Raw genomic sequence first — 22,156 nt, 5'->3', positions numbered from 1 at the left:
TCTTCAGTTGGAGCACTGGCGTGTCGACTAGGGTTTCAGCTTACACACAGCCTCCAGCCAGCTGCTGGAGCACGGCTGGAATGTTTTCCTCAAACAGGTTCCGAAACCAAGTCCGTGCACAGCAGGAACGGGCCTCAGAACCCATTTGTAATGTCTGCGTCTTTTGTGCCCTTCAAATGTTTTCTAACCTTCCTGTCTCTTTTTCTGTTTCGTAGATTTTCCAGCAAATAACATTGTGAAGTTCCTGGTAGGCTTTACAAACAAGGGTACAGAAGACTTTATTGTCGAGTCTCTCGACGCCTCATTCCGTTACCCTCAGGACTACCAGTTTTACATCCAGAATTTCACCGCTCTCCCTCTGAACACGGTCGTGCCGCCCCAGAGACAGGCAACCTTTGAGTACTCCTTCATCCCCGCAGAGCCCATGGGGGGCCGGCCCTTTGGTCTGGTCATCAACCTGAACTACAAGGATTTGAACGTAAGGCCCTCCTTAAGTTAGGGGCGCGTGAGGACAGTTGACGTCTAAGTACTGTTGTGTTTATTCATTCGAGTGCCTGTTCGGTGGTTGAAGTTGATGGGCAGCGGGCAGGCAAAGGTTGGTTACACACATCTCTGTCTTCGAGTCTGTAAGGCAGTGGGCCAGAGGAGTGTAAACAGATCACGGCATGACAAGTGCTGCATCCTGGAGACGAGTGAGTGAGGGCTAGGAAAGTTCTAGAAAAGAGTGGAATCCACTGCCTCTTCAGGTGTTCATACATATTAAGTCATCTTTGTGCTTTTTGTCGCTTGCATTTTGCCCATTTTACTACTACGCTGTGTAAGATTTAAGGACTTTCTGTGACTATTTTTCTGTCATTTTATACACTCATAAAATACAACTGAATATTTTTAGAATATTGAAAAGGCTTATGGTTTATGAGACCCAGGTAGCCTCTCGGGTGCCTCTCAGGTACTTTACTCCACAGTGTAGGTGTGGCCAGTGAATGAATGAGAGAAGCCCACTAGGATTTTGCTGCTGGGAGCTGACCTCTAGATACCAGCTGTTACGTCCTCCTTCAGTTGAGAGCACATCTAAAAAGCTTTCAGGAAAGGAAATGTCATCCTTTCTGGAAAGCTTATTGAACCTTTTCATCACCCTAGTGTCACTGTGTTTATCTTATGTCTGCGTCAAATTTCTGATGCTGCCATTAAGTTTCCTTTTTTGTTTTTTTTAAAACTACTTAGTAGAATGTGGGAAAGATTTTTCCATCTTTTTTTTTTTTTAAAGCTGCACCTCCCGGGCTTGCGTGATCTCAGTTCCCTGACCAGGCTTGAACCTGGACCTCGGCATTGAGAGTGCCGAGTTGTAACCATTGTACTGCCAGGAATTCCCCTTCCTTATTTTCAAAGCAATGTACTAAGTTTCCTCACCGTTATAGCTTAGTAGCCTGAAGGATTATGTATTTCATCTTGTTTTTAAACAGAATTAAACTTCATCCAAAAGCATGCCTGTAGATTCAGTTCTGTTTGACTGACTGTGTCATCTTGGTTTGCTGATCGAAAGACCTTGAAATAAGACGTAAACCATTACAGTTCAACAGTAAATAGTGACAGTTTGGAAAAGCATTACCTCAGTGCTTCACACAGAACACGGAGCACAGCTGTGTGTTGTCCCAGTGAGTCTCTCGTCTTTGAAAACAGATTGTATTGAGCTGACAAAAGTATTTCAAGAACACCAGAGAAAAAGATTTTGATACTGTGAGTGTCACTGACCGTTTGATGTAGATTGATTTCCAACCCATTGTCAGTATGGACTGGACTTCTGCTCAAGTCTAGTTCTTAAAACAAGGTTCTGCTGCAGAATGCCCATTCCATGCCTTTGCTTTCTTGTTTGAAGGGTTACATACAGCAGAAGCCAGGGCTTCTAGCTGAAGAGTGTTCTGTGTTCTCTGCTTCTTTCTGTATATTTTACTGTGTATTCACTTCCCTGGTTTCTCACACATCATCCCACCCCCCTCAAAGAAAGTGGACAATTTTAGCAAAGTTGGAGTCATTCTTTGTTTTGTAGGACAAAGTAACGTCATAATGTTGAGTCCCTGACATTGAATTAATACACTTACTACAATTAATACACTTAATACAATTCTGTTAAGTCTTAGCATATCGTAAGTGATGAGAGCGCTGTAGTGTATGTTAGGATGACAGTTTGAAGAAATTTTGTAAGCTTTCATTCTTCCAGTGCATTTCAGATTTTTGTGATTTATTTTTTCTTAACAGGGCAATGTTTTCCAAGATGCTGTCTTCAATCAAACAGTTACAATCATTGAGAGAGAAGATGGGTTAGATGGAGAAACGTGAGTTTTGCTGGATGTAGATTTTGGTCTCAGAAGGCAGGACTGGGAGGCTCGTGTCTGTCATCCTGGTGTTTCATGGTGAAAATGGAGCCTGCTGTGGGTGGGTTGAAATCTTGACCACTTAACTCCACACTTAGATGATTCTCACAACAATGATTAACAACAACACATTAGGAAAGGTAGTTAAAACTAACAAAAATTGATTTAGAAAGATAGTTCACTTTTTGTTCTTCCTGTCTTTAAATTGTTTTACAGTCACCAGCCTAATGGAAGTTGCATGCCTCCAAAATTGCTACTGCAAATATGTTAGGAGATTTTTATCTTGAAAAGTATATTCATTGTGAATACCGAATCATTTTTCAGCATATACTTATGATTCACAAAGAGTAGTTTTTAAATAAAATCGTGCAAAATCTGATCTTTGAGGAACAAAACCTAATGCAGTTATTTTAACTGAGCTTAGAATATAACAAATCATGAAGTAATTCATTGTAGATCATATTCCTTTTGGCAGAGTAGGAGGGAGACTAATTGACGTTAAAGATAAAGGTAAATTCATGAAACTATTACCTTCATCTTAGTTGAATTTAAAATATTTTACTCTTTTTTTCCCCACAAGTTGTTTGGAAAACACACGTTGTGTTAGAATTCTCATTGCAGTTGCCTCCCAGGTCTTCTGAGTTGAAGTGCGACTGTAGTTTTGATTAGCTGCGGTATTTCTTAGGAACTGAAGCGAGTTTCTGTCTTCTCCTTTGGCATCAGCATATTTATGTACATGTTCCTGGCGGGTCTCGGGCTGCTGGTTGTCGTTGGCCTTCACCAGCTCCTGGAGTCTAGAAAGGTAAACGCGCGTGAACTCAGCTGCTCCCATCGCGGGTCTTCCGAGGTCGGCCCGATGCCAAGGACAGTCTCCATGTTTGTGCTTGCTTGCTCTCACTGTGGGTTTATAGACTCACAGGTCGGTTACAGCTTTTTAAAATGAAGCTTGAAGACGAGACCTTGGGGGAGCGTTTGGGTCTGCTCAGAGTTTTCTGCCGCATGCAGTTAGTGGCTATGTCACTTTACTTATTAGCCACGCAGCTTATTCTTGATCATAGGGCTGATTTCTGATTAGCACCTAAATGAGTCTTGGTTTGAAAAAGAAAGTGAAATTGGCCGAATTCTGCTCTTGCTAGAGAAGTGATGTGTCAGTGTTGAAGGCCCTCGTGTGGTCATGGTCTCCCAGCTTTGAACGCGGTGGTTAATTCTTCCCCTGCGTCCTCATCTCCCTCGCCTCCCCCAGCCGCCAAACAAAAGCCCCCAAACGGAATAATCCATACTGTTCCTTTCAGTATGTAACATGGTTTGTGTCAAATATATTGATGTCCACTGGCTCCAAACAATTGCTAGATATTTTGGTTAATCATTATTTATTAAGCAATAAGTCAGGCAGTTAAATCTCTGATATTGGTAGTACTTGTTAAGTCATTATCTTTTAAAGAGAAATAGTGCTTAAACGTTAATTTCCATCACTTTCATTACCTCATTTTCATAAAATCGTCAGCATTTTTGTATAAACTTATGTGTTAGGGATAAACCATTTTTTTCAGTTGTCTTTCTGTGTATTCAGATCCAGTTTTCAGACTGTGTAATTAATAATTCGGTTTCTTATGTAAATAACTAGATGGGGTTTTACTATTTTTTAAAGAATAGGATTGAAGAGAAGAGTTATGTCTTTTCTTTCTTGCAGTTTTGCTGCGAATACTCACGGAACAGAGTTTGAGGCTGTTAGCTTAACTGAGATTGCCTGTTTTTGTTTTATTTATACCAGCTATTTAAGTGTATTTAGATACAACGCAGGAATCTGCATGCAACATTTCAGTAATTATCCCACATTTTATTGAATGTGAAAATAAATTTATTCTTAAGATTTCCAAAATGAGAAAAATCACTGTATAAATAGTTCTTACTCGGTCTACCAATTGTATTAACATATGGAGCTTTAGAGCAGAGGAAAAGGTCATTAATGACTGGAAATAAATAGTTGTGAAGATTTATTCCTTATTCTTTGTAATTGCTGAGGACATGGTTTCCCCCTGTCTAGTTAAAAAAATAATTGAGGAATATGTTTTAGAACTAGAAGAGAACATGTTTATCTATTAAGATATTTAAGCAGGTAGCTTGATAGAGGTCTTTTTTAAATTACAGTAATAAAACACTATAATGGAGCTCCTGTAACGTGATATTTTTATGTTCTTTCAGCGCAAGAGGCCCATTCAGAAGGTAGAGATGGGAACCTCAAGTCAAAATGACGTTGACATGAGCTGGATTCCTCAGGAAACTCTGAACCAGATTAGTAAGTACTCAAACTTGGCGGGAAATTTTTCTCTTAAATGGAAGTAAGTGTCTTAGATTTAGCAAAAAAAAAAAATGCCTGGTTGATGCTACTTAGCACTTACCTTTTCATTACTTCTAGAGTCTAATATGATTAATGAATGCTTTACATTTTTTCTGTGTACTGTGTTTATACTTTAGAAATGTTTCAGCATCTGCAGTTTGTGTACAGATGTGTGAGTTCTCTATATCCCTAACCTTTCCCTGTCTTTTTTTTTCTTTCCTGTTGCTTCAGTGCAGAGTAGAAGAGGTGAGGCAATTAATTTTTTTAATGGTATTTGATGTAGTATTGAGAGCTCTTGTGCAGCATGTGAATGCCTTATAATTTTAATGAATGACAGTTTTCTACCACTGTTTATTAGAAAATGAACTGCCAGCTACCACTGTATTTGAAAGAATAAACCTATCATACTGCTTGATAGTTTAATATAATTCCAGTTTTTATTATATATGCAGTTGGTGAAATACTAGTATTTACAGAAGAATGTAGTGTTTTTTTTTTTCTCTCTCTCTCTCCAGTGGTAAGTGGACTTTTTAAAAAACATTATAAAAGCAGTATGACCTCATTTTTTAAGGTGAAGACTTTCACGTCACCTGCCGGCTCCACCAGTCCCACTTTGCTTGAGTTGCTGGTGTTCACGTGTTACTCTAGGCGGTTTCTACATGCACGTTGCTACACGCCTGCTGCTTCTGTGTCTGTGTTCACAGACGGGCTCGTGTGGCACACGGTTCTGCAGCCTGAGCTCTCGTGCCTTGGGTGTCTGTCTGTGGTGATTACTTACGTACTTACCTTGTTTTTACAGACCGTATAGTATTCTTTTACAGTTCTGTTATATAAATATGTTAGGATTGATTAAGCCTGTCCTGTGTTGAAGGATAGAACAATTTCTGTTTCCAGGTTTTTTTTGTTCTTAAAATTAATCCTCCAATGAATATTCTTATATATAAGATGATGGGATAATTTTCAAAATTGAGATGTAGTTGACACGTAATGTTAGTTTTGCACGTCACCATAATGAGTTGACATTTGTGAAGTGATCGTGTCACCGAGTCAGCACCGTCCCACACAGGTGTTTTCTCGTGATGGGATGAGACCCCTTTAAGGTCTGTTCTCTTGTCCGTGTTCAGGTGGCAGCCCAGTATTGTTTAACTGTAATTGCCTTCCGTGTATCAGATCCTTGTGACTTACAACTGGAAGTTTGTACCATTTGGCCCCAGACTCCTATTTTGCCCACTCTCCTACGCAGGGTAATTTCCTAAAGGCAGAGTAGCTAGGTCGCAGCGTGTGTGTCTCTCTGTGGAAAGTGTTCCAGTTCCCTCCCCAAAGGTAGTGTTCTCAGCAGGGTGTGATATTTCCTGTTTCTCTTCTCTCTTACTAATCATGCTGTAGTGTTACCACATGTGTTAATCTAGCAGTATGCTATGGAATGGTACTTATTTTTCATTTACAGTTAAGAATGAGGCTTGGCTTCAGGCATCATGATTGGGCACTGCGTTTGGGTTTTGTCAGGGGTGGGGGAGTGGTGAGGCGGTGCTTTTCCTTTGGAGACGGAGAAACATCATATATGTATCAGTTTTCTTTGCTGAAATGAAACGCCGCTTTCTGGGCTTTCGCGGCGTTTGGAGCCACTTTCCCCAAAGCTGGATGACTCCAGGCCGCTCTCTGGTTCATGTTTCTGCTGCTTAGCTGATGGCCAGACAGGTGGGTGGGCAAGGTTTTAGACTCACTGTTAAAGGTAAGCTGGATTGGGCTGTTCTACTGATGGAGTGAAGTTCTCTTGTTGAACAAATAGGCTTTGCAGCTTCTTAGAGACTTTTATCGTGTATTTCTGTGTTTAAAACTCTGCTGCAGAGGTTGACATTGGGAGTCAGTAATGACCATTTCATATCTATAGTAACAGCTGTGTCCATGTAAAAGGCTGATTCTGAAGTATTGTTGTTGGTGGGGGTGGTGAACACTAATTAATTAGCTATTACTTACTTTTAAAAATAAAATAGAGGTGGAAAAGGCAATTAATTCATAGTCTGGCCTTTTTGAAAACCTGGTGAAAGTTCTGGGCTTTCTCCACCGGAAGGTGCGTCTGTGCTCGCTGTCAGGCACCGATCCCTGGAGCCCCTCATCACCAACCTGCCGCCGAAGCACAGAGGCCAGCTCTCCTGTGACACTTCAGGCGCTTAATTCTTAAGTACAGTCTTTAAAAAAGAATTTTTAGCTTGTAAATATTCTTTGTAAACATTTACTATGTGTTTTTTATACTGGAAAGATACTTACAATTTGTAACTTACTCCATAAAGAACTTACATTCCTAATAGGTTAGGTGCTCCTAGAAAATAAAAAGGACCATGGTCAGAGAGAAGACAATCTTTTACTTTTTAAATAAACTTCAAGATGACTCCTATTGGATGAAAGTGAAAGGAACACCACCAGGTTGTGTTTGGCTTAATAGACCACACTGAGACTGATGTAAGAGGAAAGGCGAAATACTGCTTTCTGTGTAGAGTAGTTTTAACACTGATATACTGCATAATTTCCTCTAACCTGCTGCTCATTTCGGGTAAATTTGTGAAACTGCTGAAAATTGTGCCAAGTGCATGCTGTGTTTGTAAATACTGTCTTTAGTTTGTAACCAGTATCAATTGTTTATGCTGTTGGTAAAGATTGTCCTTTTGCAGGTATAAACATGCTCAGCTGTAGACTTTAGGAAGATTTTGCAATATCACTGTGACCAAGATTAGATCTTTTCCTGCCCTAGTTGCAAAAAGTTTTAATGGACAGACATGATGTCATATCAGTTTCAGGTATACAACTAATGATAGATGTTTGTATACAGTGGGAAATGGTCACTACAGTAAGCCTTGTTACCATCTGTCACCATACAAAATTACCCATAAAAGTTTGTGTGTGTGATGATGACCTGTAAGATTTACTTAGCAGCTTATAAGTATGTAGACTTTGATTTTGAGTTAACCTCTTGAAGGATTATTTGAAAGTTTAGTTTAAAAATCTGTACTGGATAAGAGACACTTATTGTTAAATGATGGTCTTATTCATGTGTGTGATTTTTTGAACTAAATGGTAAAACTGAAGAAAAATGCTATTGAATTTAACACATTTATATAGTCAGGGAAGTTAAAACTTTCTCTTTTCTTCCAGATAAAGCTTCACCAAGAAGGTTGCCCAGGAAACGGGCACAGAAGAGATCGGTGGGATCTGATGAGTAAATGTTCCTTTGTGCAACAATTCGGTCTTTACCTAACCCGCCCTAATGTTTTTCGGCCTGATGGGAATTAGTGCAGAGAAGCCATATCACCATAGAAGGCGGCTACTGCTTATGTGTGGACGGAGCAATCAGAGTCTGTGGCGATCATATTGCTGAAAATGCACTGCATTTATTTTTCTAAAGTAACAAATTTGGTTTTTTTAAAACCTTTTAAATCTATGTGTGTGCGTGTGTGTGTATGTGAGCAGTTGGTCTTAGCAGAATCATTGCTGGCCTGCCTGAAGCAGCCTTTAGAATACTAAATGTGTGCACTGTCTCCTTTTGGGCATGTGCTGACATTTTCTCCCCACAACTCAGCGCTTGCCCAGTATGATTGTAGAGGTCCTGCCTTGGACTGTTAACAGTTGTTTCTTGTTTAGAATAGCTCACATCCCAACTGATGGCACAGATGTGCGTGTTTTTGCTGTTTTACGGCTGGTATTCTAAAGGCGCAAGCAGGAGCAGCTGCTTTTAGCAGTAACGTTGTTGGGTATTTTGCTGCTGTTTACCTTAATGCACACCTTCAGAAACCTTCCCCAGTGAGTTAGGAATCTGGGGACCTCTAGCACCAAAATTGTGAAACATGAAAATTCTGGTTTTGATCCATAAAACCAATGTCACTGTCTTAAAAAAAAAAAAAGAAAATGGTACATTTGTGGAAACTGAGTTCTTGTCCATTGTTCTATTTCTGACCCAAGAGATAGCTGTGGAATGACTTGAGACCACTCTGGTTTTGTTTTTTTTTCCTAAGAGATCATTTTTCTCAACAGAAATGTCTTGCTTAAGAATCGTTGCCTTAGTCTACAGACTAAGCCAAGTTCTAGTAAGAGTTGGATAATTTTTAATGGTTAACCAGTTGTTTTCTGTCTAATCTTTGGGGTGTTTTGGTTATTGATTTTTTTTTTAAGTTAATCTGAAAAACTCCAAAATCTTAAGCACTTAGAATCTCAAAACCAAAATGAATTGGACTTCATCTCAGTTCTCCTTGCCCTCGATGGTAAATTAAGTTTGACGTTATCAGACTGGATAAGTACTAGAGTAATGTAGTGTGAACAAATAAGAGGCTTTTCCCCTCTGTCTTTAAGCCATATTCTTCTACATATATTTTGTAAGGAAATGGTAAATGAAGTTTTAGTAGCTGTTTTATTCCTTATCTGTCTTCATTATAATGAACTTAATCCCTCTTTATTATAATTCCCCCTACACTCATGCTCACACAAGAAAATAACAGAACAGAAATGAAAAATCTTTCCAAGTTGCTTAAGTATTTAAACATCTGAGCCAAAGCTGACGTCAAGGAAACGAGTGACTGTATAGCTGTGAACCGCTTTGCGAGCGGGGCTGAGGTCGGATTAACTGCATTGGCTATGCTGAGCTGTGACTTTTCTGTGCCTGTGAAACAGTGTTTGAGTTTTTAATTGGGCTGTACGATCAATAGTTTACTTTGGAAAAGCTCTGTGAGCTCTAAGAAACTGCATGGTTTTTACTTTGATGTAATATAGAAGACCCTCCACCTTCGGAAGGAACATATTTCAAAACATTTTTGTGAATGTCCCAGGTTTGTGAAATTACGGGATATAATGAAGTGAGGTGTAATACAAAATTCAGTGACTTCTACGGAGCATTTTATTGAATTCCTGGTGATACGTAGGCAGCGGCAAAGCCAGGCCCGGTTACAGGTGCCAGGCCTCTGACTCTTGAGTAACCTGCCTTATGTACTAGCCCTTCCACTTCTGAGGTCCAAATTAACGCACGGAAATCATCTGTCATGTTTTATTTTCTTAGCATAGGTTGAGAACACTTGAAATTCTTAAATCCTCAGATGCCAGGGGTCTCTGTAGCGTCAGTGTTTAGCAGAAACTAACTCCATAATGAATGGAATTCAATTCCACACATGGTTTGTTCAAGCACACTTAATAAGTAGCCTGTTTTTTTAAATGTCTTTTTTAAATGTAAATATTTGGATGACGCTTTTGTTTGTTTTGATATATTAATTTGCTGCACCAACCATGGTTTCAGAATTCACCTTTTGAACACCTTGGTTCCAGAGTCTGTAAAATGAACTGAGAGTCTTGTGTATCGAGCCTGTCACTGGGACTTGTGAGAGTAACGTGTTGATAAAGCATGGATCTCGCCTCACGTGTGCAGCTTATTTCACGGTCTGACTAAAGGGACTTGAGAGACTTCCTCTCCCATGAACTCCGAGGTAGACGCCTGTGGAAAGGAGAAGTCAGAAGGGAAGGACCATTGACTTTAGTTTTTAATTTTAAGTAAACGTAAGAAAATAGTCACTTTGATAGGAGAAAAAGGCACATTTAGATCTTAAAAAATTAAAAAGCCCCTGCCCTAAAGGCGTGCTTGCGTTCACAAGCCTGGAGCTGCGTTTTGGCTCTGTGGGAAGCTGGAGTGGGGTGACCCCGGAGCCCTTCCTTAAGGACTGGTGGTGTTCCAGAGGAGCAGGCGTGGATAAGCGTGACGCGTGCGGATCAGTGATCCCCCTTCCCTCGGCATGAGGGAAGGCTTATTTAGCTAGTGCGTTTAAGTGATGTGATTTTCCTTAACCAATGAACTTGGCAGTACACGTCATTTCTACAGGATTTTGCTAAATTACACCCTTCCATTTAAAGACATTTCCAGATGTGAAGTAGTTTATCAGAGTTTTGGACAGCATCGTTTATAACTGTAAAACCAGTAAATTCATTCTAATTTTGTTAAGTAAAATCCTACTTTTCTTTGGACTAGCATCCCTAGCTTACTGAAGAGCAGCCTGACGCATAAATAAGGCCCTGCTTGTCTAGGGAGTGTTCTAGGTCCTGTTGTCAAGCTGATCTGTATCGGTAAGATTGTCATCCTTACAAGAGAGCAGGTGGAAGTAACAAAACTTGGGGCCTGACTTGCCAGCATCTGAATAATGTCTTCGGGCTTCCTATGATTTTATCCTTTTACACAAAAGGCTGGACTTTAACAGTAGTTAATTACATAATCTGAAGTTTCAGACTTTGGAATCATGTAGGAATATGACTTCCCTGGTGGCTCAGCTGGTAAAAGAATCTGCCTGCAATGTGGGAGACCTGGGTTCCATCCCGGGGTTGGGAAGATCTCCTGGAGGAGGGAAAGGCTACCCACTCCGGTATTCTGGCCGGGAGAATTCAATGGACTGTGTAGTCCATGGGGTCACAAAGAGTCGGACTCGACTGAGCGACTTTCACTTCCATGCAGGAATATGACTAGGGTTTGGGTTCCTTTAAGGCAGCAGGGAAAGAACTTACTAAACGTCAGCCACGTGCTGTGTTCTGTTGGGCCTTTCCGTTTATCTCCTAAACCGTCACAATAGCCTTCTGAAAGGTGACCTGTTCCTTTTATGCACCAGGGAAAAAACCAAACCTCCCGAGCTGAAGCAGGCTCGCGCGAGGTGACAGCCTGCCTCTGCTCGGCCCGGCTGACTGCGACCCTCACGTCCTTTCCCTGCGCCAGGGTCAGGGCAGAAGCCATCTAACCAAGCTCTGGGGCAGCTTTACAGGTGCTGGGTTTTCTGGAGTCCGGCTGCCAGCCAGTTCCGATAACCTCACAGTTACTTATTTCAAAATCATGGTGGTTAACAACGCTTTCTTCAGGCTAGACGTTCGTTTTCAGGGATTGACAGGCTCATCTTCATGTTAGAGACGAGAGTGAAGATGTCCGTGCTCACTGCCCAGGGCGGGGCACAGGGAGCCGGGCGTGTGTCCTATCTCCCCGTGCAGTTGGGGTTCCCAGGAAAACCGAGCATCCCCTAGAATCAGATAAAGGACGAGCCTTCGGGTTCATAGATCCCAGCAAAAGACGGCTTGACGGGCCCTGTCCTCTGTCCCTCAGGCAGGCGTCTGCGATGGTCACCTTGTGGGGGGTCTGCCCCTCTACTGGCCTGCTGCCACCAGCTTCTAGTTCATAGTCGTGTGGAAACCTATCGGGGTCTAAGAGAAGACAAGGAAACGGGCCGGCGTTTCCTGGCCGTCTTCTAGAGAGAGGACTGCGGATAAGCCAGTTGGAGTTCGGCGAGGTGGCTGGGAGGGGTGGGGTCGCTGTGGTGGGCCAGCTCCCTGATCGGGAGCCTGCAGTCCCATGAGACGGCAGCTCGTCTCTCGAGGCCCAGCGGGTGTCCTAGACGCAGGTCTGTGTCCTTCAACGTTCAGGGGGTTTGTTCTCTAAAACTAAAGACTAGTTTAGGGCCCTTTGGATCTGCTTAGGCTCAAATCCCATTGCCCTCCTTGGGTGAGGGCCCCGGGCTCCGGCTTGGGGAGCCTGCCCCCTGCCCCCACAGGGTTGTGGTGCTGAGACCCCCTGGCAGGTGACCGGGAGCTGCTGCGCCGCGGGGACACGAGGCTGAGGCGGTGCTCCGGGGGCTTCGCGTGGCCTGGGGGAGAGAAGTTGAGCGGTGTTCCTAGTGAGAGCGGGAATGCCTTCAGGTGGACGCGTCGGGCGGCCAGCTCTGGCTTTAGCCGTGCAGGGCCGGCCCGGGAGCTCTGGTGGTTGGCCCGGGTGGGTCCACACCACGCGCCCCGCTGAGCAGGGGCGCCCTGAGTGCCGTCACCGCCCGCAAACGCTCCTGAAGGCCCCTCAGAACGCCCTGCGGCCTCGGGCGCCCGGGACGGCTTCCCCGGCTCCGAGGGCCTCTTGGAGGCAGTGTGAGCAGCGGCAGGGCGCCCGCCTCGCGCCTCCGCACGCGGCCCCTGACCGCCCGCCGCGCCCCCTGACGCCCGTCAAGGCCGCCGGCCCTGGGGCCGTGCCTGGCGCTTCCCCCGAGCGGGCCCCGTCGGCGCTCCCGGGCCCGGGAGTCAGGCGCCCGGGGCGCCCCTCGCCGCCCGGCGGGCCGTCCTCGGAGCCCTGAGCGCCGCACCCTGCGCGGCGGGGCTCCCGCTGCTGTGATTTGAGGGCACGCCCCTCCCCAGCGCTGGCTGCGTCCCGCGAGCGGAGGTGCGAGCTGGCGAGGCCGGGGCCTGCCATCCCTGCGCCCCGGCTGGCAGGCTGGGGGCCTCTCCGGACGGGGCGCCAGGGCAGCCGGGTGAGCTGTGGCTGGGCCGGCGGCCTGCTGGGTGGACGTGGCCGCCCCCCAGGGCGCCCCGGATGGATACTCTCCCGGCTTCAGCTGTGCCAGCTGGTTCCGGCTCCAGGTCCCCTTCTTCGCTGGGCCGTCAGCTCAGCTTCCGCCGCGGAGACCTCTCTGGGGGGGGTCTCAGCTCCCCGCTTGCCCGCGTGTGCGGTCCGTCCCTGGCCTTGACCCGTGAGTCTGTCCCCTGGCCCTCAGATCCCCTGCCGTTCTAACCGCCTGTGGTTCACCTTCGTGGAAACGTTTTAAGTATTCAACACGTTCTTACTAATGCTACCTCTGCTGTGAATTAACTTGGGCTTGCCTGGTGACACCGTGGTAACGAATCCACCTGCCAGTGCAGGAGACACAAGAGACGGAGGAGACACAAGAGACGCAGTTCCATCCCTGGGTCGGGAGGATCCCCTGGAGGAAGGCATGGCAACCCGCTTCATCTGGAGAATCCCAGGGACAGAGGAGCCTGGTGGGCTACAGTCCATGGGGTCGCAGAGAGGCGGACACAACTCAGCACATAGCACACATGAGTTAAATTAGATCTCAGTTTTCTCCATTTCAAAATTGTAGAGATTTAAGGGCTTGTAAAGAACTCTGAATCCACTCAGCACAGGCGGAATGCCTCTGGTTCAGAATGCTGCTTTCTCCGTTTCCTGCTTCTGCGCAGGAGGACTCGGGTGCTCCCTGTCCAATTCCCGCAGCCCTGGCTGTTAGGCTGTTCAGGACAGTGTTCTGCAGGGTGCATTTCATCGGGGACTGTGTCTGAGAATGGTACCCGGCCACCTTTCAGAACTGACTAGTTCATGAAATGTTTGAGTTAGTTCCTGCTCCTTGAGCATCTGGAAGTCGAAGTTTTCCCAGCTTGGTAAACCCAAGAACACCATTTTTTCTTTGGTTATTTCCCTTTGTCCATTCTGCCCCCTGCACTAGTCTTATAGGCTGTCAAAACACATCCTTTTATTATTTGCATATCCCTAATTCAAGCTGATTGTGAAGGGATTTTTCACGCAATACAAAGTGCTTTGTAAAGTGCCAGTGGGTTCTACTGCTGGGCTTCAGGACCTTTGAGAAGCACGAAGTGCATCTAAAATATTGAGCAAAAGGGGAACTAGGAGCATGAGCTTCACTTCCCTCTGGAGTTCGTAAAAAGCTTCACATATTTTCAGCTTATAAAACAGACCTTTCAAGTTACAAAGTCTCACTTGAGATTGAAGATGGTTGAAGATGAGCTTCACATGTGCTGCGTGACTTTTCAAGTAAGGCCATGAGACACCTGCCCCCACACACATACACACACCTGCACGTATTTGTATATTAAGTTTTGGTTCCCGGATTAGAGACTGCGTACCCTGACTGTTTAAATGTTTTTAAGCAAGCCGAGGTATATCTCTGGTTTCACCAAGTCACCAGAGTCAGTACTGACTCACTATCACTGAGTCAGTACCTAAAATTTCCTTCAGGATTTGTTGAATTAATGGTATTCTTCATAGAAAAAATAACCTTGGATAAGAAGCTGTGCATATTTAGGGGATTTAGTCTTTGTAACTGTGTAATATTTTCAGTCTTGTCTGCTAAAAGGAAATGAATTAAAAAATACTAGGCCAGTAAGAACCAGCATTTTAATTTTTCCTCTGTAGCACTTGAAATACTCAGTATTAAATAAATGTCAGGTTACTCCAAAGTCTGAAAATAAATATGCAGAACGGTGAAAGCAGTTTCTGTGGCAGCGTGGTGGTGATTTTTTCCTTTTCAAAGTGTTTGTAATGTGCTTAATATTTTATAATAGAAAAAATAAATATATGTGTTAAATTTATGTGAGCCTCCTATGATGAGTGTAAAAGTCCCAGTAGCTGCGGGCAGCTTTACTGTAGCCCGTAAAGAAAGTTAGCTCATTTGAAACTTAGATGTTTCTGTCGTTTTTACACATTCAGAGAAAATTAAGGTAGATGGGTAGAAAATCCATAAAAGCATCTTTCCTCGGAAGGAACCCAGGCCTGCTTCTCAGTTGTTAATAGACCACCTGCATGGCCTTCTGGGCACGAGCCAGGCTCTATGACGGACCCTCCAGTGCCCACAGGCAGACTGGTGAGGGGACAGGGAGGTGGCTGGCACCCACAGATGATGTGGGCCTCACCTGCTCCGCCCACGCCCTGCTCCCCTGCAGCCCCGGCAGTGACCACCTCTGCCCAGGGCTCGCCCGGCGCCAGGGTGCCCTGTCCAGGCCATCCCTTCCCTGACAGCTCGCTGCGTCCAAGGCGCGTCCCCCTCCCGACCCCTGCACCACCTCACAGTCCCCCTCTGGGTCACGCTCATCCCCACTTGGGTCTGAAGCTGCAGGTCCTTCCACTGCCCGCCACCCCTTTTTGAATTGTAAGCTTCATGAATGACAGCAGGAATTCCCACTTAACCATGTTACTGAGTCTTGAAAATGGTACCTGGGCTGTGGTTCAGTTCAGTTCAGTTGCTCAGTTATGTCCAACTCTTTGCAACCCCATGAATCGCAGCACGCCAGGCGTCCCTGTTCATCACCAACTCCCAGAGTTCGCTCAAACTCCCATCCATCGAGTCGGTGATGCCATCCAGGCATCTCATCCTCTGTTGTCCCCTTCTCCTCCTGCCCCTAATCCCTCCCAGCATCAGAGTCTTTTCCAGTGAGTCAACTCTGAATGAGGTGGCCAAAGTACTGGAGCTTCAGCTTTAGCATCATTCCTTCCAAACAACACCCAGGACTGATCTCCTTTAGAATGGACTGGTTGGATCTCCTTGCAGTCCCAGGGACTCTCAAGAGTCTTCTCCAACACCACAGTTCAAAAGTATCAATTCTTCGGTGCTCAGCCTTCACATCCATACATGACCCCAGGAAAAACCATAGCCTTGACTAGACAGACCTTTGTTGGCAAAGTAATCTCTCTGCTTTTGAATGGGTGTTTATAAATAGGAGTTAACATCCCAGCCCTACAGGGAACACTCTCATCTTGCAGATGAGGAAAGGGAGTGTACCAGCTAAATAACGTACTAAACATTGGCCAGCTACAAAGTGGCAGAGTTGAGACTGGGGGACTTCCCTGGTGGCCCTGTGGGTAAGAATCCACCTGTCAATGCAGGGGACATGAGTTCAATCTCTGGTCCGGGAATATCCCACGCACCGCGGAGAATTCAAGCCCGTGAGCCACACCTGCTGAGCTTGTGCTCCGGAGCCCTGCTCTCTGCAACTAGAGAAAGCCTGCATGCGGCAGCAGAAACCCAGCACGGCCAAAGATATGTTTTTTTAAAAAGCTGAGACGGACACAAGCACATCTGTCCAGAGCCTTCACAGAAGTGCTTGGCTCCCAGCCCCCAGTCCCTGAAAACCCAGGAGAAAACAGGTTGCCCTGCCGGCCCTGGGTTCACACTGGCCCTCATCCCGGTGCATCTGCGTGTCCACCTGGGCCCTCCAGCCTCACGGGGATGGATGGACGGACAGACAGCTGTGGGATGAGGGTGCTAGGGGAGACAGGGCTACAGCTCCACCACCAACACAGAGCCCCTGAAACGGCGAGAGTGCCGGGGAGCAGCTCACGGGAAATTCCGTAGGTCAGCTCCAGATCGGAAGGGGACCAGTGAGGGAGTCAAAACCGGGTCCCGTCCCAAAGCGTGAGTGGATTGTAAACCTTAAACATTTTTTATTTTTTGTTAAATGTATAATCTAAGCTTAGCAAAGTATGCCAGGTTGAGACCCTGAAGCCATCAGCGGTGACAAGCTGTCCCCCCTCTCCCGTTGCAAGACCACCACGAGGATAGAGAGCAAAGAAAACTCCACAGCAGCACCAGCCCCCTTCAAGCAGTGTTTGAGGTCAGGAGACCGGCTGTGTCATGAAGTCTTTTAAAAAGGGAGAAATTCCTTGCCTGCATCGGTCTTCTTGGTTTCATCAGCAGCAGTATTCCTCCTCTGCCAGAATCCTCCAAGTGAAAGGGAAGCACTTTGAAGCCCGAGTTGTCCCCAGGCCCCTGGGAACGCGGCTGCTGAGGGAGGTTCTGCTGCCCCCTGCTGGTCCCGGGTGGTACAGCCTCCAGGTTCATTCCCACGGCTGCCCCGGGCATTCCCGGCAAGACTCAGGGATCATCGGCGCCTAAAGCCTTCCTGGTGACTCAGCGGTAATCTATCTGCCTGCCAGTGCGGGAGACGTGGGTCTGATCCCTGGGTCGGGAAGATTCCCCAGAGGAGGGCATGGCAACCCGCTCCAGTATTCCTGCCTGGGAAATCCCATGGACAGAGGAGTCTGGTGGGTTGCAGTCCATGAGGTTGCAAAAGAGTCAGACACGACTTAGGGACTGAACAGCAGCAAAAGGAAACCACCTCCCACCAGTGCAGCCCCCGGCCTGGGCGTCCTGCGCGCCACGCCCACCCCAGACATCAGACTGCTGTGCTAAGACATCAGTGGGGTTATCTGCAGCCCACCGCCTGGGCGTCCTGTGCTCCACGCCCACCCCCAGACATCAGATGCTGTGCTAAGACAGCAGTGGGGTTATCTGCAGCCCACCGCCTGGGCGTCCTGTGCTCCACGCCCACCCCCAGACATCAGACGCTGTGCTAAGACAGCAGTGGGGTTATCTGCAGCCCACCGCCTGGGCGTCCTGCGCACCACGCCCACCCCCAGACATCAGACTGCTGTGCTAAGACATCAGTGAGGCTATTTGGATTGAGTTGAGTGATCACATCAGCGGAAGGACATGGTCACCTGGGGAGCTGACCAGACGTGGTACGTGGTCTCTGGGAGGCGTCTGGCCTCCCAGGACAAAGCCACTGCCCACTGCTGTTCCTCCATCACGTCCTCACACACGTGTTAACTTCTGATGAACTCACCGAAGGCTGTGCCATGAGTATGATGCTCAACAGCCCTTGTTTGACTCAAGACTCACCCGCTTAGTGGCTGAATAATCTCATACAACTCACTTAACGGGTCTCAACCTCTTTCTTCCCTAAAATGGGGATTATCTTAACTACAGTTATCAGTTATTAATGTTCAGTGAGAGTTTATAAAGCCCTCGCTATATGCCGAGTGTTGAATTTTTTTAAAGATTTTGCCCATATAAAGAAGCCAATTTCAGTGCTGGCCAAGGGTATAACCTCATTTTCACTACTAGGGAGGTGTCTTTTCCTCATTGCATAAGCAACATTTACCTGTCAGCCAACTGAAAACTATCATCAGCAACTTGTTTTCCCTTAGAATTGTGAGATTCTGTTTAAAAGGTGTGATTTCTTTTTTCCTCCTGTGCTTAAAAGAAGAGCCTCGTACACTGTCAGAGCTGGGGAGACCCTGGAGAGTTATCAGGCCAGCTTCCTGCCCGCCTGGCCGGGCGGCCCAGCCCATCTTTGGACAGCTCAGCTAGTGGACACTCCTTTCTTGAGCCCAAACCCACCTCCTTGGGGTCTGCATCCTGGTCCTGCTCTGCAGACCATCCTAGGAAAGAGCCTGCCTTCTCTCCCTTAGCGGTCCTTCTTGTGTCTGTGAAGATCTCTCCCCTGCCTTTGTCAGAAATCATCTTTTACCCAGGCTCAAATACAAAGTAATTATAACCACCTCCATCTAATTTTTTCCCAAAGCAAATGGTGCCTATATCATTGCTTGCTTGTGTGCCTGCTTAGTCCTGTCTGACTGTTTGCAACCCCATGGATGGTAGCCCGCCAGGCTCCTCCGTCCACGGGATCCTCCAGGCAAGAATACTGGGGTGGGCTGCCGTTTCCTCCTCCAGGGCATCTTCCTGACCCAGGGATGGAACCTGCATCTCTTGCTTCTCCTGCATTGGCAGATGGATTCTTTACCACTGAGCCACCTGGGAAGCCTTTACTAAGATAATGGGAATTTGTCTGCTCACTTAAATCTTACTTATTTTACTGACTAATATTAAAGGGTCCAAAGTGATGGAAATTAAGGATGAAAACAGCTGTCATTAGTTCTCCCTCTAAAAACGCATCACTTCAACAACGAGTTCTTGTCTTAGGCAGCATTGGCCAACTTCACGGCCCCTAAGATGGGGGTGGTGGTGGCTGCAGGGGGGTTTTCTCAGGGTGCCGTCCCCAGAGCCGCTGAGTCGCACTGCAGGCTGGGGCTCAGCAATCCGCATTCTAACGAGCAGCACCAGTGCTCGCACTGCCGAACCTTCCCCAGGAGAATCTGGGTCTCGCCCGACTGTCCCGCTGGTCCCGCCGACTGCAGTGAGCCAGGCCGCCCCGCCCACCCCTGGGAAGCCCTCCAGCCGTGAGCGGTAGGCCAGCTGGGGCACCGCGGCGGTGGGCTCGGCCTGGACGGGGGCCGCCTTGCTCCCTGAGCAGTCCCTTCCATGTGCTGGAGGCCCCAGAGGCTGGAGGAGGAGGTGGCGGGGCCGTAACTGACCCCGGGCGGACTTCCTCTGCCCCCGGGGCTCCTCAGCATTTCCAGGTTGACTCGGGCTGCTCAGGGCCCCAGCCCTGTCCGAGGAGGCTCCAACGTCAGCGGTTAGAGCTGAGGGGTGCGGATCCACGGAGCGGGTTTTCCGGGGTCACCCAGCTAATGAGAAATGGGGCGGGGCGTGGACACAGGCAGCCTGACTCTAGGAGCCCCCACTGCTCAGCCTCGGCTCTCTCTCCCTGAGCTGGGGGCGTGAGACCAGCCTGCTAGAGCCCCGACGTCCCGCAGGCCACCCTGCTGCTCCCCGAGATACCCCCTCCCTCAGGATGTCCTGTCTCACCCCCTCCCTCCACAGGAAACGCCTTCGGATGGTCCCCGTCCGTGTCACCTCCTAAGGGTCCCGAAACCCTGCCGTCCTCTGACCCCTGGACCTTTGTCCTGGGTGGCTCCCTGAGGTCAGTGAGCAGGGGACAAACACGGTGCCCACATGGTGGTCATGCCTGCGATGCCACCACTGGTCCACCCTCCGTCCCCACCATGAGCTGCTGCCAGGACCCCCAGGAGGCGGCGGCCTGACCCCCCACAGCCTGCAGGACCCAGACCCAAAGCTCTCCTGTCGACTGCCGCGACCCTCGAACCTGGAGCCCGCACTGGCCCTGCTCCCACCTGGCTCCCCCTGCCCTCCACCAGGCCTTGCCCACCCGCCTGCTGGTTCAGCACCCAGCCTGTGAGCAGCCTTCAATTTTGACATCATTCGGAGCTAAGAGTTGAGAAATTCTGCAAAGAAATTCCCTAAACCTCCCATCTTCACCCAGATCACTAATTGCTAACGTCCTGCCAGATGGACACGCGTGACCCACACACAGCCCCCCTGACTGCTCAGACCTCCCGCCCTGCGAGCACCAGTGTGCATCTGTGGGAAGCACGCATTCTAGGTGACCGAGTCGTGGTTGCCACTTGGCCAAGCACCTCCCGTGTCGGCTTGTCTGCCTGCTTGTGGGACAAGTCCAGGTTCTTGCGGTCCATTCACTCATCATGGGTCCATAGTCCCCTTGGGTCTGGATGCTTCCTGGGCCTTTGGGAGAGACACTGGATCTGGACGCTACCTGGGCCTTTGGGGGACACTGGCGCTTTGAGGGAGTGCAGGCTGGAGGCTCCGCGTGTCGCAGTCGGGGCTTGTCCTGTGACTGGACTCGGGTCTGGAGCCACACAGGCCCTGGCCCCCCGCCTGGCCCAGAGGCTCCGCTGCGTCCTGATGTGGACATGGCCTGCGTGGCAGCGGTGGGGTGGTAGGGCGTGTTAGTCTCCTCCTCCAAGGAGGTTTTCTCAGGACCCCCGCCCCCGGACACCCAGGGTCAGGTCAGGGGCCAGCCCTCATCAAGGCCTGACACAGACCCGATGGGACCCAGGCCGCCGGCCCATCGCAGGCTCCGGGGGCCGGGCCTCCAGCAGAGCAGGGGCTTGATCAATATTTGCTTCGTGAGTGAAAGGATGAGTGAGACTGTTCGGAGCTGATTCCGTCCCAAAGCAAACCCTCCGCATGGCCCAGACGCGCCTGGGCGGCTTTCGCTTTATGCACGGCGCATGGCTACGCTTGCGGGGTTCTTCTGACGCCCGATTCTCACTGAGAGCACGGAAGCCTCAGTGCCAGTAAAGGTTCCTTCCAGGATCCACAGAGTAGAAATTCTAGAAGCTGAACCCGGGTCCGGGATTTCTCCGTTTGATTCCTTGTGGGAGGCGGGGTGGGAGGGAAGGGGTCTCTCCGCGTCGTCGCTCCTGAGACTGGAGCCCAAAGAGGAAGCCTCGGGGCAGTCCTCGGGCCGGGCGGCCGCGGGGCTGACCGTCTCCCTCTGTCGTTCCAGACGCAGGCGGAGGGAGACGCACTGAGGCCCCGAGGCCGCTGCACGGCGCCGCCGGGAGACCCGCGCCCGGAGGCCCGGCCCGGCCGCGAGCCCCGCGGGACCCTCGGCGGGCTCGCGCGGCAGCCCCGCGGCGCTGGCCGGCGGCCGGGCTGGGAGGTGCCTGGACCGCCGCTGGGAGGGTCTGGGTGGCCGGCTGCCCTCCGTCCCCGGAGGACGGGCCTCGGGCCCGACGGTGAGGACTCGGGAGCCCGGGGCCGCCGCCTGCGCGTCCCGGTCACCAGCGCTGAGCCCGGGAGTGACGGGGGCGCAGACCCCTCAGCCGCCCTGGCGGCCCTTCAGGGCTCAGCGCAGGGAGGGTGCGGGGCCGCCCCGTGGTGCCCGTGGGAGCGGGCACTTCCCCCGGCGAGGCTGGACGGGCGGCCTCACCACTATGCTGATGTGACTGAGCTGAACTGCACTGAATCGAATTGGGTGGAAATAAATGGAATTGAAAGGCTACCAACACGCCTATCTCTTTCACTGAGGCCAGGCCCGGGGATGAGGACCGTCCTTGTCTCCGCACCAGCCGGGCCCAAACCACGCTGCTGCAGCAGGAGAGGGATGGGGGACACCACGGACGGGAGGGGACGGAGGAGAGGGACACCACGGACGGGAGGGGATGGAGGACACCACGGACAGGAGGGACGGGGGACACCACGGACGGGAGGGGATGGAGGGACGGGGGACACCACGGATGGGAGGGGATGGAGGAGAGGGACACCACGGACGGGAGGGGACGGAGAAGAGGGACACCACAGACAGGAGGGGACGGAGGAGAGGGACACCACGGACAGGAGGGGACGGAGGACACCACGGACAGGAGGGGACGGAGGGACGGGGGATA

The 22,156-nt window shown here is 49.0% G+C and overlaps 1 protein-coding gene across 3 annotated transcripts in view; it reads left to right on the top strand.

Annotated features, from left to right (window-relative positions):
• SSR1 (signal sequence receptor subunit 1) overlaps nt 1-21,381 on the top strand; it is a 28,051-nt gene extending 6,670 nt beyond the window's left edge. Inside the window, exons 4-10 of one of the 3 annotated variants that reach the window (XM_052647783.1) lie at nt 216-478; nt 2,257-2,333; nt 3,096-3,174; nt 4,575-4,668; nt 4,942-4,956; nt 7,861-7,924; nt 9,986-12,107. In XM_052647783.1, the coding sequence (XP_052503743.1) occupies nt 216-478; nt 2,257-2,333; nt 3,096-3,174; nt 4,575-4,668; nt 4,942-4,956; nt 7,861-7,924; nt 9,986-10,028 (635 nt within the window). In that variant the 3' untranslated portion in view covers nt 10,029-12,107. Of the gene's footprint in view, nt 1-215; nt 479-2,256; nt 2,334-3,095; nt 3,175-4,574; nt 4,669-4,941; nt 4,957-7,860; nt 7,925-9,985; nt 12,108-21,273 lie in introns of those variants that run through there. The other 2 variants (XM_052647782.1, XM_052647781.1) reach the window with 2 other exon arrangements.
• Nucleotides 21,382-22,156: the final 775 nt, after the last annotated feature.

This window comes from Budorcas taxicolor, chromosome 11 (genome assembly GCF_023091745.1).
Source record: "Budorcas taxicolor isolate Tak-1 chromosome 11, Takin1.1, whole genome shotgun sequence".
Classification (NCBI taxonomy): Eukaryota; Metazoa; Chordata; class Mammalia; order Artiodactyla; family Bovidae; genus Budorcas; species Budorcas taxicolor.
The sequence above is the reverse complement of the archived record's forward strand: the minus strand, read 5'-3'. Positions and strand labels throughout refer to the sequence as shown.